The sequence below is a fragment of the Lucilia sericata genome, unplaced genomic scaffold (assembly GCF_015586225.1).
Source record: "Lucilia sericata isolate MDLA Ls3-8-SP2 unplaced genomic scaffold, ASM1558622v1 Contig000246F_arrow, whole genome shotgun sequence".
NCBI classification, from domain to species: domain Eukaryota; kingdom Metazoa; phylum Arthropoda; class Insecta; order Diptera; family Calliphoridae; genus Lucilia; species Lucilia sericata.
Genome location: NW_023994272.1, coordinates 22,578 through 37,607, shown reverse-complemented (window position 1 = coordinate 37,607; position 15,030 = coordinate 22,578). Strand labels below are relative to the sequence as shown.

Sequence of the window (15,030 nt, the reverse complement as noted above, 5' to 3'; positions counted from 1 at the left end):
ATATTGACACCAAACAGTTTATAATTTTTCAATAACATTCGTTGTCAAAGAATATACATACGTACGACAACACTATGTAACACAACGTAGCGTTGTCAACATTGAAACAATTCGTTGTCGAAATCCAAATTTTATACACATCCGTTGTCTAAATGTTAACAAACGTGGTAAGCTTGGCTACGGATTGTTTGTCAATAGTGAGCTTACCACGTTTGTTAACATTTAGACAACGAATGTGTTTAAAATTTAAATTTCGACAACGAATTGTTGCAATGTTGTCAACATTACATAGTGTTGTCGTACGTATGTATATACTTTGACAACGGATGATATTGAAAAACTATAAACAGTTTGGTGTCAATTTGGTACCAGGCGTGTTTATTTCTTTTTCTCTCTGTGTAGATATATCACTTAAACAAATTTTATTGGGATCGGACCATATTTGAACCTAGACCCTATATAAATATTTTGGAATGATCTAGCAAACTTGAATCCAAATAAGATACTTGTTTACTATTTTAAACACACTCATTAATTAATCGTCATTCTGTATTATAATAATTGATTTTGTAATATTAATTTCTCTCATGTGATGTTTTTCAATTTCTTTATTTACATATATATGTGTATATGTATGTATGTCTGCAAAAGACATATGTTTTTTATATATATAAACTAATTAATAAAAATTGTTAATTTAGCAGATTTTGTAATGTCGCAATTTGCCTCAGGATCAAAAACATACATACTTATACACATTAAAATGTTTATTAGGGACTCCCAACATGAATACATTGAAACAGATTTTACAAATTTATAAGACTTACTAGATAAAACTACATGGATGATATATACATATTCCATGATAATCAGCATAAAAAAACAAGGTTTAACTTGTGATTTGACTTTGTAATATAACATTTAGGTATATATTTATATTTCATGTTGTAGTTGGGAAACTCTTAAAAACGTCCAAAGATACTCAAATCTATCTGCATAAGACTTGTGCAGTGTCTGCTAGTTTTGCCACTTGTGTCTTACATACATTTAAAGTCTTATATATTAAAACATAATTATTATATTTTCTAGATAATTAAGTGACAATTGTCATGTCAGATTAACATTAACACGATATAAATCATGGCTGAAAAACATACAATTTCATCGTTTGTCAAAATGTCAATTAATTTTGTGCATGTGCTTCTTGTCAAGAGTCTTAAGTTGTTGGGTGTATTTTTATTTTTTGAGCTGAATCGTTATATTTTCTTTGTTAATTTTTGTTACATCTTTTTTTTTTTGCTTTTACTTTTTGTTTTTGTAAAGTAATTAGGAAATCTGTTATTTTATTGTTGCGTGTATAATTATTTATTTAATTTGGTTAGAAAAGAAAAATAAAAGTATAAAATGAGAAAAAACACTTGATATGAAGGATGTGTTTAAAAAACTCCCAAAAAATTAATTTTATTTCTAACCACCAGAGCGTATGAGTAATTTTTTGTGTATGTGAAATTTCAATTCTTTGTAGTACAACAATGTATGGCAATTGAAATTTAGTAATGAGTTTTGGAGTTTGTTTGTGTTTATAATTATAACAACATAAAAGACATTAACACCCCATTTTAATAATTGACTTGTACAGTCAGAGGGTATTGCAAAATGAAATTCTAATTAAAGTCATACTTTGTATGTAATTTTAACATTCATGTTTGAAATATGAAAAGATGGACAAATATTTTAAATTATTTACAGTACATACATACAACAACAAGAACATATTAGGGCGTTTATTACATTTAATTTATTACATAAAATTTTTTATAAAAAGAATATTTATCGAAAATTTTTAAAAAAGAAAATTCATCGAAAATTTTCTATAAAAAGAAAATTCATCGAAAATTTTCTATAAAAAGAAAATTCATCGAAAATTTTCTATAAAAAGAAAATTCATCGAAAATTTTCTATAAAAAGAAAATTCATCGAAAATTTTCTATAAAAAGAAAACTCATCGAAAATTTTCTATAAAAAGAAAACTCATCGAAAATTTTCTATAAAAAGAAAATTCATCGAAAATTTTCTATAAAAAGAAAATTCATCGAAAATTGTCTATAAAAAGAATATAAAAGAATTCATCGAACATTTTCTATAAAAAGAAAATTCATCGAAAATATTCTACAAAAAAATATTTGATCAAAAATTTTCTGTCAAAGAAATTTAACGAAAATTTTCTATAAAACGAAATGACCGAAAAAAAGAAAATGATCGAAAATTTTTTATTATAGAAAAGATTTTGTATAAAAAGATAATGGATCGACAATTTTCTATAAAAAGAAAATGGATCGAAAATTTTGTATAAAAAAATAATGGATCGAAAATTTTGTATAAAAAGAAAATGGATCGAAAATTAGATATAAAAAGAAAGTTTATCGAAATGTCATATAAAAAGAAAATTTATCGCAAATTTTCTAGAAAAAGAAAATTTATCAAAATTTCTCTATAAAAAAATACAAATCAAGAAAGATGAGGGGTATATTGTTTTTGTCATTCCGTTTGTAACACGTCGAAATATTGGTCATGGACCCACAAAGATATATATGAGGAATTTCCAATTACAATTACTTGTAATTGTGAATTTTGTTCCTTATAATTAAATGTAATTTGTAATTAGTAATACCTTAATTACAATTACAAGTAATTTTAATTGGAAAATTTCAATTACAATTACAAGTAATTGTAATTGGCAAAACTTCAATTACAAGTAATTGCAATTGGTTATTGGTCAATTACACATTACAAGTAATTGTAATTGGAAAAATTTCCATTACAATTACAAGTAATTGTAATTGGTTATTGCTCAATTACACATTACAAGTAATTGTAATTGACCATGTAATGAATTACTTTGTGTAATCATTACCCCCCATGCCTGGTTCATAGTATATATTCTATCAACCCCCCCCCCCCCATATAAGGTCCTCATATAATAGCTTTAACACTCATAACAACTTGCTTCAACATTGAAGAATAGCAACGAAATTTGACATAAACAACTTCTTCAAAATGATAGTGAAGCAATGAAATTCGACATAAACAAATTTTATAGGAACATAATTGTAACTGTCAAATTTTTTGAGGATAGGTCCGTAATTGACCTTATCCCCTATTATAGAATGACATTAACGGCCATAACTTAAAAATACCAGTATAGCGATAAAATTCATCATGAACTAGTTTTATGGGATTTAAAATCTTTTTGTCAAATTTTATGAGCATCGGGCCATATTGATATTCGACAAGTTTTATTGAAACCAAAATCTTGGTAAAATCTTAGGAGATCGGTCCAAAATTATAATTATAAAATCCAAAATTATAATTATAATTAATAAAATTCAAACATTTATGTATATAAAAAGTATAATCAAATTTAGGTTCAGTAATTACTGCAGTTCTTAGAAAAAAGAAAAACGTGTTTGATATTGCTGAATAATACAGATGAAGTGAGATAGAAATAATTTAATGTATTATGCAACATAAGAATACTCAAAAGGGAGAAATTATTTAGCAACTAATTAATATATAGTTAAATTGACTCATAAAACAATACAAAACACTATTACAATAAAATTATCTAAATTGCAAACAGACAAAAACAAAATAAATATAATAAACAAGAAATTAAGCAAAGTGATTGAACAAATAATAGCAAAAACCCAAATAAAATAAAAAAAAAAAAATCAACTAAAGTGAGACAACATAAAAATATAAAAATTTAAACATATGTGCATGATATATTTGATTAGCTGAATTAGTGTACAGAAGAGTAATGCCTATAGCAAATTCGAAAAAAGAAGAATAAAGTAAAGCACACTGAAAAAAGAAATTTTTCTAAAAAACAAAGGCAAAGAAATACATTTTATTGTTCAACTCTATCGTAAACTGAATTACTGCACTGAACGTTAAATAAAAACAATGCAAAATAAATGTAAATAAACTGGTCCGGTTAAATCTTTTTGTTATTTAAAAATACATAAACTAAAACAAAACTAACAACAAAATAAACAAAGTGATTAAAGAAATAATAGCTAAAAGACAAATGAAAAAAAAACAACTAAAGTGAGACAACATACGAAATATAAAAAGTTAAAAAGCAGCTAAATTGTGTACTGAATAATAATACCTAAAGCAAAGTCGAGAAAAAGAAGTATAAAGCTAAGCACACTGAAAAGGAAATTTTTCTAAAAACAAATCAGTTACAAAACAAAAGAAAGAAATACTCCTTGTTGCTTAACTCTATCCTAAAACGAGTGTAACATAAGAAATAAAATAAATAAATAAAACAAACAGCTGAATTACTGCACTAAAATAGGACAAACAAGAAATTAAGCAAAGTTATTTAAGAAATAATAGCAAAAAGGCAAATGAAAAATAAAAACAACTAAAGTGAGACAACAGATAAGAAATATGAAAAGTTAATATGTGCATGATCAAATAAGCAGCTGAATTAGTGTATTGAAAAGTGATGCCTAAAGCAAAGTCGAGAAAAGAAGAATAAAATAAAGCACGCTGAAAAAGAAATTTTCTAAAAAACAAATCAGTTGAAACAACGAGGATAACATAAGAAATAAAAACACAAAGAAATAAACATACAGCTGAATTACTGCACTAAAGTGAAATAAATGAATACAGCAGAGGAAAAAAAAATAAAGCTGAATAACTAATAATGAAACAAACATATAAAGGAATAGAAAAAGCCATATCGCACAGCTGAATTAATACTTATGTATCCAAATGAAATAAAAAAGAGAAAATGAAATAAAGTGAACTGAACTACTTAAATAAAATTAAAACACGGTAAAAAAAAATAAACAAGCTGGCCGGTTAAAAATTTTAAAAATTTTTTGTTACTTAAGAATACATAATTAAAAATATACATATATATTAATAAAAATGCCACCCAAAGTTGCTATATCAAATGCCAATTGTACAAAGTGTAAAAATCCTCTTAAGCGAACTGATGAGGTTATTAAATGTAGTTTTTGTAAAAAAAGTCTACATATGAATTGTGCAATTGAAAATACACCTGGTTTAAATCCTGATGCAGCCAAATATGTAAGTAATAACAGTGAAGATATACTATACAAATGCATGTTGTGTAAATCTAAAAAGAAATAAACCTAAGTGATATTGCTGAAAAGCTCTGCGATATGGAGGCACGTATTCAAGACATTCCGGTGCAAATATCTGCAGAAATGTCCACTAAATTAGATGACATTTCCAACAAACTTAACAGCTGTGTGGAAAAAGTTAACACACTAGAAAAAGAATCCTCTGATAAATTTAAGCAATTGGAAATGGAGAACAACTCTCTACGTAAACAAATAAACAGGGCGGACATAATTGTTAATGGAATACCAACAAAAATAAAATCCAAAAATTTAATTAATGTAATCATGGGCATCTGTAAACACTATAATATCGAATTAAAGGACACGGAAATTAACACTATTTGTTGGATTCATAATAAAAAAGCTGTATTAATTAAATTCAACAACATAGCCAAAAGAGACATTGTTATGCGAAAATATCAAGAGAAATATGATTTAAAACTAAATCAAATTCGTGGAATATTTAAAGATATTGACGATAACAAGGATGAAAACTCAGTCGAAACCACGGAACATGAAGATTGTGACATTGAGGCAAGGGTGTTCCTGAACGATAATTTAACTGCAGCGGCATCAAAACTAAAATATCTTGGCAGAAAGCTCATACGAGAGAAAAAAATAGAAAGATTTAAACTACTAAACTATGATTACCCAAAAGGAAAAATTACATTTAAAAATGGATCTGAGAAGATTCTAACGTTAGAAGAATGTGGAGCCTTATTAAATTAAATTGTACATTTATATATTAATTGATTATTTACATTTCATAATATGTTTAACATTTTTCTTATACATATTTTTCTCGATTTCTTTATATTATTTTACTTACATGTTCCTTACCATATTTTTATCTAAAATTGTATTCTACCTTTTTGTGATTAATACTATTTTTTTTTTTTCAATTATATCTTTATCTAAAATTGTATTCTACTTTTTGTGATTAATACTATTTTTTCTCAATTACATTCTATTATTACTCGTTAATTCATTATTTTATACTGTTGTTTTCCTTATATTCTACACGGTGTTAATAATTTTTATTCTCAAACTATAAACACACATAAAATTTAATCAATATTATAAATTGTCATAATTTTTATTATTACCATTATAAATATATTTGTTTCTTTCTTTAAATTTCTTTTATTTTTTTTCTTTTTCTTTTGATATATATATATTTTTTATTTTTAAACATACAAAAAGACTAAAACTTGTTTAATTATAACTATAAAAATAATGATTTATATTATTGAAATAAAATATGTAAAAATGATAAAATATCAAAAAATGTGAAATAAAAGTTAATTTAAAGATGAATTTTTCAATTATTTTTCTTATACAAGATATACAACAAAATAAATAATAAAAATCCATAGAACATTGTATAAACCAAAGAAAATAACTACTTAATATTGCACTCTGAAATATAAAAATATGCTGAATTAGTTTTTTTTACGGATTACGATGTTTATTTAAAATAATAAATGTCAGTATTTCAAATTTATAGTATAATATTAGTTAGAAATATTAATTACTTTTTAAGTAATGTTCTTTTTGCACGAATATGTATTTTCTTTTACATTGAATTCATATGATAATAATATAGGTCCTGTAGCCAGTGATAATACAATATTAAGAAATAAATTAATTAAAGGTAATCTTAATATCGGTCATTTCAATGCGCAAAGCATTTCCCCATCTAGAAATTCAGCAAAAATAGAAGAAGTAAGGCAGATTTTGCAAGGATGCTACTTAGATGTAGTTGGAATTAGTGAGACGTGGTTCAGAGAAAGTTTACCGGATATGGCAGTAAGTATTGATGGATATAAATTATATCGGAATGATAGAATTATCAGAAAGGGTGGCGGAGTATGTATATACATTTCTAGCAAACTTAAGTCAAGGGTTATACATAAAGTCATGGATGAAGGTATCTGTGAAGCACTTATTATTGAAATCGAAATTAATATAACTACGAGGATACTTGTAGGAGTTATTTATCTACCTCATGGTAGATTTGCATTATGCGAAAATCTTATTGATGATTTGTCGGCTCAGTATGGATATAGTGTATTTATGGGAGACTTTAATACAAATATATTTGAAAATAGTGCATTGGTAAGAAATTTTTGTAATGATCACAACCTACATTTAGTTCATAACAGTTTGCCAACTCATTTTGATAGTCACTATCATGTTACCAAACTTATAGACTTTTTCTTAATATCTGACATTAATATTCTTGAAGTTTCAGGACAGTTTCAAATTCCGGGTCTAAATTCTCACCATGCTCTAATTTACATATCGATATCTCTTAAAATGAATTACTCCCCTGATTACATATTTTATAGAGATTATGCGCACATTAATTTGACTAACTGTGAAAGAGATATACAATATATAAATTGGGATGGTATTTACGGAACTTCTGATACTAATAGTCAAGTAGATCAGTTTAATCACTTTATATTAAATTTATATAATGACCATATTCCTATAAAAAAAAAATATATACGTAGAAATGAAAACTGGTTTAATTGCAGGGAGATAAATGAGGCAAAGGAGTTAAGAAATTTAGCATTTAAAGCTTATAAGGAAAATATGAACAGCAATTGTTGGAAAATTTTTTGCAAGTACTGCAATAAACTGAAAATGACTATAAGGAAAATTAGAAAAAAAGCGGCCAAACAATTTTTTAGTGCTGAAGTACCAGGTGGAATTTGGGATAAACTGAAATCTACGGGTATTATAGCTAAGGGAAATTGTGAAAATTTTCAAGATTTAGACATTTTAAATAATAGTTTTATAGTACCGGAAGGTGATTCTATTAGAGATACATTTATTTATGACAATAGAATGAACAATGGTTTTGATTTTGGAAGGTTTGATGAAAATGATGTTATTCACGCTGTATCTTATATTAAATCAAAATCCATTGGTCCGGATGGTATATGCATTAGATTTCTACGTATTATCCTACCTTATATTATTAAACCTCTCACACATATTTACAATACAATTTTGATGACTAATGCATATCCAAATAATTGGAAACTAGCTAGAATAGTTCCAATTCCCAAGATAAGAAATCCTAGGCATCTCACGGACTTTAGACCTATAAGTATCCTCCCAATCTGTAGTAAAATAATGGAAGTAATGATGAATAAACTAATTGTAAATTACCTGGACCAAAATATTCTAATATCGCCGCGTCAGTCGGGATTTAGAGCTGGTCATAGCACAACCACACTAGTCTTAGATGTTACTGAGAAAATTAGAAAAAGCATAGATCAAAATCATGGATCTGTTGTTGTTTTTCTAGATTTTAGGAAAGCTTTTGATTCCATTAATCATGTATTGTTATTGCGAAAGTTACGCAATCAATTTAAGTTCTCTAATTCAGTTTGTAAATTGATACAATCATTTCTGTGTGATAGGTATCAATTTGTGAAAGTTGATAACAGATCATCAGGATATGCCAGGATTTATCACGGTGTACCTCAAGGCTCCATTATGGCTCCGTTACTGTTTATGATGTTTATAAATGATCTTCATAGCTCAATTTCTTTCTGTAATGCACAAAATTATGCAGATGATATACAGCTGTTTGCTAGTACGAATGGGAATATATCCATATCTGATTTCATTAATTTATTTAACTATGATTTAAACCTTATCTCTATGTGGTCAGATGAAAATAAACTATCCCTAAATCCCTTGAAAACGTATGCAATGAGATTTGGTAATAGTACTAGATACTTACCACCGCTAAAATTAAATGGAGTAGATATTGAATATGTATCAAAATTTAAGTCCTTGGGTTTTCATCTTGATGATCAGTTATCATTTGAAAATCATATACATAATATTATTTCTAAAGTATCGATGACTCTTAAGAAAATAAATACACTTGGATATTTTTTTCCCTTTCAAATTAGGAAACTAATTGCTAAAACTCTGATAATGCCTATATTTATGTATGGTATGGAGATATACTCATCCACATCAGCAGGAAATATTATTAAATTGAGAAAATCCTTTAACAGAGTTATACGATTTGTCTATAAGTTAGATTTTAGAGCACATGTGTCAGCTGAAACTAGAGACTTTCTTGGGTTAGATTTTAGGGACTTTATAGATTTTAGATTAATTACTCTGTTTTACAAAATAAAAAAAATGGAAGTCCTCAATATCTACAAGATCTTGTTTCTTTTTCTCATTCAACACGAACATCTGCAATAATATGTCCCAGAATCAATACTCTTTATATGCACCGGTCATTTTCTGCCAGAATATGTAGGCTATGGAATAATATTATTCCTTATGATGCTCGCAATTTTTCACAAAACTTACACAACTTTCAAGAACTATTTAAGAATCATGTATAATAAACATCATAAATTTGGCTACTATGGACTTTACATATTATTATTTTAAATCTTTATATACATATTCGTGCAATTAGAATTAGTTATAAGTTTAAATAAAAAAAAAATAATATATATTTATAAAATTTATTTACACCTACTCTATAAGACATCTATGTAATTTATAGGCCAAACAAGGCTTTTTTTTGATTACTAATGAATTCAATAAAAAAAAAAAAAAAAAAAAAAAAAAAAAAAAAAAATTAACATAGTATAGATCGACTTTCCGAAATTCACCTGAAATTTTAGACACATGATTTGATGGTGGGTATATGAGATTCGGCACATTAGAATATAGCACTCGTACTTGTTCTAAATATAGAAAAGATGTCCAAAAGTATTTCTAAACTTTATCTCAATCATTTTATAATACGAGATTTAATCGACATAGTTTTATGAAAAAGATCTTAATTTTTCAAAATTTTCTAATACAAAATTTCCTAAAAAGAAATCACCCTAATATGTGAAGGTGTAAATATTTAAAAACGTGTAATAAATATATTAAAGAGTTATAAAGTGTTTACGGTCATGGACATTATCGTTACTTTTTGCACATTAACTCAGCATCAAAGAAATAATTTTGAGGAATGTAAGTAGTTTTTTATGAAAAGGATAAAAAAGAAGTTTGTACTCACATTAAATTTGATTTATATTTGACACCTTAATTACAACCGCCTAACACGTTTAACAAATCAACACCATTTGAAGATTAATTTCAAAGAAATGTAATCACTAGTTATTCGATACAGGCTTCCACAAGCTAAATAAAATTGTTAAAATCATATAACTTGTTAATTGATCTATATATCTACACAATGCATTTAACCTAGATGTACATAGTACAATAACTAAAATTCGCCTTCTGCCCCATTGAGTATGGCTAAATCAATTTATTGCAACACAAAAAATTTCTTCTAAACATGTTCTCAAATAAATTTCGTTTATTCCCAATACTAATTAATTATTATTTTGCAATTTTCATATTAACAATCTAATTTTATGAATTGCAAAATTTATATTAATTTAAATATTGAACTTGACAAACATTTTTGATTGTTTGATGTAGAAATATGATGATAATAATACGATTATGTTATGCAAATGTAAATCAATTTATAATATTGATGTTATTAGTTAAAACTCAAACAATGTGTAATTGGTAGACAATTTTTTTTTGCTTTGCACTCATGTTTACAAAATTAATTATAACTCATCGTTTAATTGAAATTTTATTAAAATAATATCTTTGTTTCTACTTGTTATACATATTTAGATTAGGCTGGCTCTTAAAAAAAAATGTCAAAGTTAAAAAATAAATAGTTTGTACTTGGAATGTGTATAAACTGGATAAATATAACTTTAAGTAATATACAAAATTTAAATTCTATATTTATAACAAAATTTTTAATATAAAAAAATATATTAATTCCTCACTTACGGAACTCGCCTAATGTACATCATATTCAATATTTCATAATTGTTTAAAACATAAATAATTTGATTATGTATTATTGGGTATATAACCTATGAATGAAGGATTCACAATAGATGGCATATCTTCTGCAAGGGTTATCTGACACAGTGGTATAGAAATATGAAAGAGGAAAATAACTCGGTTTGTCCGATTCTAATGTAATATCACATACTTAAAGAGCAAGTGTTGACAAGTTTACGTTTTGAATTTGGACCACCAGGGGTGCAGTCAGAAGTCCGCAAAAAAAATTACGCATACAGAAACTCTTCAACGAGCATTATAAAAAACTTCGTCGTAGCTATAAATTACTTCTTAGTTAGTTAGTTAGTTAGTTAGTTAGTTAGTTAGTTAGTTGGTTAGTTAGTTAGTTAGTTAGTTAGTTAGTTAGTTAGTCAGTTAGTTAGTTAGTTAGTTAGTTAGTTAGTTAGTTAGTTAGTTAGTTAGTTAGTTAGTTAGTTAGTTAGTTAGTTAGTTAGTTAGTTAGTTAGTTAGTTAGTTAGTCGTTAGTTCGTTAGTTAGTTAGTTCGTTAGTTAGTTAGTTAGTTAGTTAGTTAGTTCGTTTAGTTAGTTAGTTAGTTAGTAGTTTAGTTAGTTAGTTAGTTCGTTCGTTAGTTAGTTATTTAGTTGTTCGTTAGTTCGTTCGTTCGTTCGTTAGTTCGTTTTCGTTCGTTAGTTCGTTAGTTAGTTCGTTCGTTCGTTCGTTCGTTCGTTCGTTCGTTCGTTTCGTTCGTTCGTTTCGTTCGTTCGTTCGTTCGTTCGTTCGTTCGTTAGTTCGTTCGTTCGTTCGTTCGTTAGTTCGTTCGTTCGTTCGTTCGTTCGTTCGTTCTTTCGTTCGTTCGTTCGTTTTCGTTCGTTCGTTTCGTTCGTTCGTTTCGTTCGTCGTTCGTTCGTTCGTTCGTTTCGTTCGTTCGTTCGTTCGTTCGTTCGTTCGTTCGTTCGTTTTTCCTTCGTTCGTTTCGTTCGTTCGTTCGTTCGTTCGTTCGTTCGTTCTTCGTTCGTTCGTTCGTTCGTTCGTTCGTTCGTTCGTTCGTTTCGTTCGTTCGTTCGTTCGTTCGTTCTTCGTTCGTTCGTTCGTTCGTTCGTTCGTTTCGTCGTTCGTTCGTTCGTTCGTTGTTCGTTCGTTCGTTCGTTCGTTTCGTTCGTTCGTTCGTTCGTTCGTTCGTTCGTTCGTTCGTTCGTTCGTTCGTTCTTCGTTCGTTCGTTCGTTCTTCGTTCGTTCGTTCGTTCGTTCTTCGTTCGTTCGTTCGTTCGTTCGTTTCGTTCGTTCGTTCGTTCGTTCGTTCGTTCGTTCGTTTCGTTCGTTCGTTCGTTCGTTCGTTCTTCGTTCGTTCGTTCGTTCGTTCGTTCGTTCTTCGTTCGTTTCGTTCGTTCGTTCGTTCGTTCGTTCGTTCGTTTCGTTCGTTCGTTCGTTCGTTCGTTTTCGTTCGTTCGTTCGTTCGTTTCGTTCGTTCGTTCGTCGTTCGTTCGTTCGTTTTCGTTCGTTCGTTCGTTCGTTCGTTCGTTCGTTCGTTCGTTCGTTCGTTCGTTCGTTTTCGTTCGTTCGTTCGTTCGTTCGTTCGTTCGTTCGTTCGTTCGTTCGTTCGTTCGTTCGTTCGTTTCGTTCGTATCGTTAGTTCGTTCGTTAGTTCGTGGGGTCCTTTCGCCCCGGCCGCCGCCCTCGCCCCCTCCCGCCCAACCGTTTAAGACCCAAATTGTTGCCCACAATAAATCAGAGTTTGCTTAAGTGGGAGTTACCAAGCAGTCATATGTGAGCACCAAGATTCACCAAATACGAATTGAATCCGGAGAAAATTAAATTATACTTGTTTAACATATTATTAAAGTACAATTACTAAGTATAGAAAAGTTTATATTATATTTTATAAAATATTACTTAGTAACCTAGCAAAAACTTTCTTTGCCAAGTAAGCTGTTAAAATACTACAATTTCCATACGTCATTATTTTAATACTGTGATAACATTGGAAGTAAGTACTTACCGCGCTCACCTTTTAAGGTAAATTTTGGACATTTAAGTAATTTTATAATGGGGTGCTTTGTATAGGGGCTAGGGTCACATGAGGCCCGCTCAGTGCAAAATTCGATCAAGGGTAGTATAAAACTTAGTTGTACTACACATAACTATGAGTTAGGTGAAATGATGGTCAGATTTTAATCAAAATTAATAGGGATCGTCCTCGGCCAAAAGTATTAAGAGTAAAATTCATTGAATTATATTTAAAATTTCGACCTGTATTTTGAATGATAGACGGGCGGACATGTTTTAATCGAATCAGAAAATGATTTTAAGCCGATTGGTATACTTTAAGGTGGACCGATATTTTTTGCGTTTCAAACATTAACACAAACGTATAACACCCTGCCCACTATAGTGGTGTAGTGTATAAATAGCCGAACAAGACACGTCCACTGCATCTAATAGTTTTCATACTACTTTTATCCGTTTGTGTAAAAAAATAAAACTCGAAAATAAAATGGGAAGACTTAAAATGTAAGTACTTACCTATGCATGTATATAGTTATTTGTAAGCCATTACTTATAAATAACGCAGATGGTATGTAGTAGTCATTGAAAAATAAGTTGTTGGGTACAAGCACATCATTATCATGTTTTTGTTGGGAATATATACTGAACAATCTGTCTAATAATTATGTGTTTTAAAATCATGGATTACTGTGAAACATTCACATATTATTCGTTTGTAAATATGTTAATATTGTTGCTTCATAAGGACGAAATCATACACGAAAATAATAAAATTCCAAATATTATAATAAAATATTTAATATTATATTTATATTGCAGTACTTAGTCTTGATAATTAGGCCAGTCGCATACTAATACGTCGCCTAAGAATTTTCTAAAGAAGTGCAAACTATTATATTTTTTTGTAATAGTTAATTGTGCTTTTATGTAGTAGAAGAACAAGTTAAAGTATCATCATTTTCTTGGAAACATCTAAAGTTTTACATTTATGTTTCACATAAAAGGATTTATTTACACGCATTAATTATTGTATCCTTGTAGTATTAAAATATATGTATGTATTCCTAGTGGAAATTAACTTTACCACTGCAAATGTATATGTATAGTAAATGGCAGAAAAAAAGAAGCAAGTGAATTTTATTAAAACATCTAATATGGCAAATAAAAGTGCAACGCAATGCAACGATGCCACAAAGGAAATTTATCAAAATGTCTGCCACATTGGTAAAATGATGAAACATAACTGGCTGCAGCGACTAAGATATTACTTTTAGATAAAATAAAATCTAAGGAAATGATGGTAAACATGATAATACAATATTCAGCTTGTTAATAATCCTGGTCTTTATTTTTCCCTTAAAGTAATTTGTCTATGCTCCAAAATTATAATTTTCACACTACCACCATCATCTACTATAGGGTAAAACCAGACAACTATATTTCTATACAGACATTAACGTAGACAGCCAGGCAGACGGACGGACAGACATTGGCTGTTTTCTCTAAAACACTAAACAAACATAAAACATATGTGCCACTGTGTAACGCTTCCAACTACATAAAAGTATATAGGTAGAAGTCATCATATGTATTACAGAGCAGGAAAAAGTTTCTTTGCTTAACAAAAAGTGGAGAAATAGAAAATAGAAAACAAAATGCCTAAACAAACTATGGATGTTTTCGAATGAGAAAACAACAATATTGCAGTGACTGTGAAAGAAGTTTGGTGTAAAATAACAACTTAAATGTACTAATAAATACATTTTTACAGCATTGGAACAATATTTACTTGAAACGAAACAAGAGAGAAAGAGAGAAAACAAAGTCGTAAATTTTGCTACCAATTTTTAATGCACATCCTCCATTGCCAGCCAAGTCATACGAATGCGAATAGTAGCCAGTCAGCCACCCAATTTTAACAAAGAGCTTTAAGTAAAAACTGCAATGCATCAACTGTTATTGCATAAATGTTCGTATTTC

General features: G+C 28.4%; 1 protein-coding gene across 2 annotated transcripts; it reads left to right on the top strand.

Moving 5' to 3' along the window:
• The first annotated feature begins 3,362 nt into the window (after positions 1–3,362).
• On the top strand, positions 3,363–9,466 carry LOC119602646. Of its 2 annotated transcripts, none has more exons than XM_037954273.1 (2): positions 3,363–4,157; positions 4,342–9,466. In XM_037954273.1, the coding sequence occupies exon 2, from the start codon at positions 6,708–6,710 to the stop codon at positions 9,402–9,404; it is 2,697 nt and encodes an 898-aa protein (XP_037810201.1). In that variant the 5' UTR covers positions 3,363–4,157; positions 4,342–6,707; the 3' UTR covers positions 9,405–9,466. The 2 variants fall into 2 exon arrangements, with proteins under 2 accessions (XP_037810201.1, XP_037810202.1); XM_037954274.1 differs by having other exon boundaries at positions 3,769–4,157.
• Positions 9,467–15,030: the final 5,564 nt, after the last annotated feature.

What these genes read in the sequence shown, in the direction of transcription:
- LOC119602646 (XM_037954273.1), top strand. Translation starts at nt 6,708, where the DNA reads ATGTTCTTTTTGCACGAATATGTATTTTCTTTTACATTGAATTCATAT.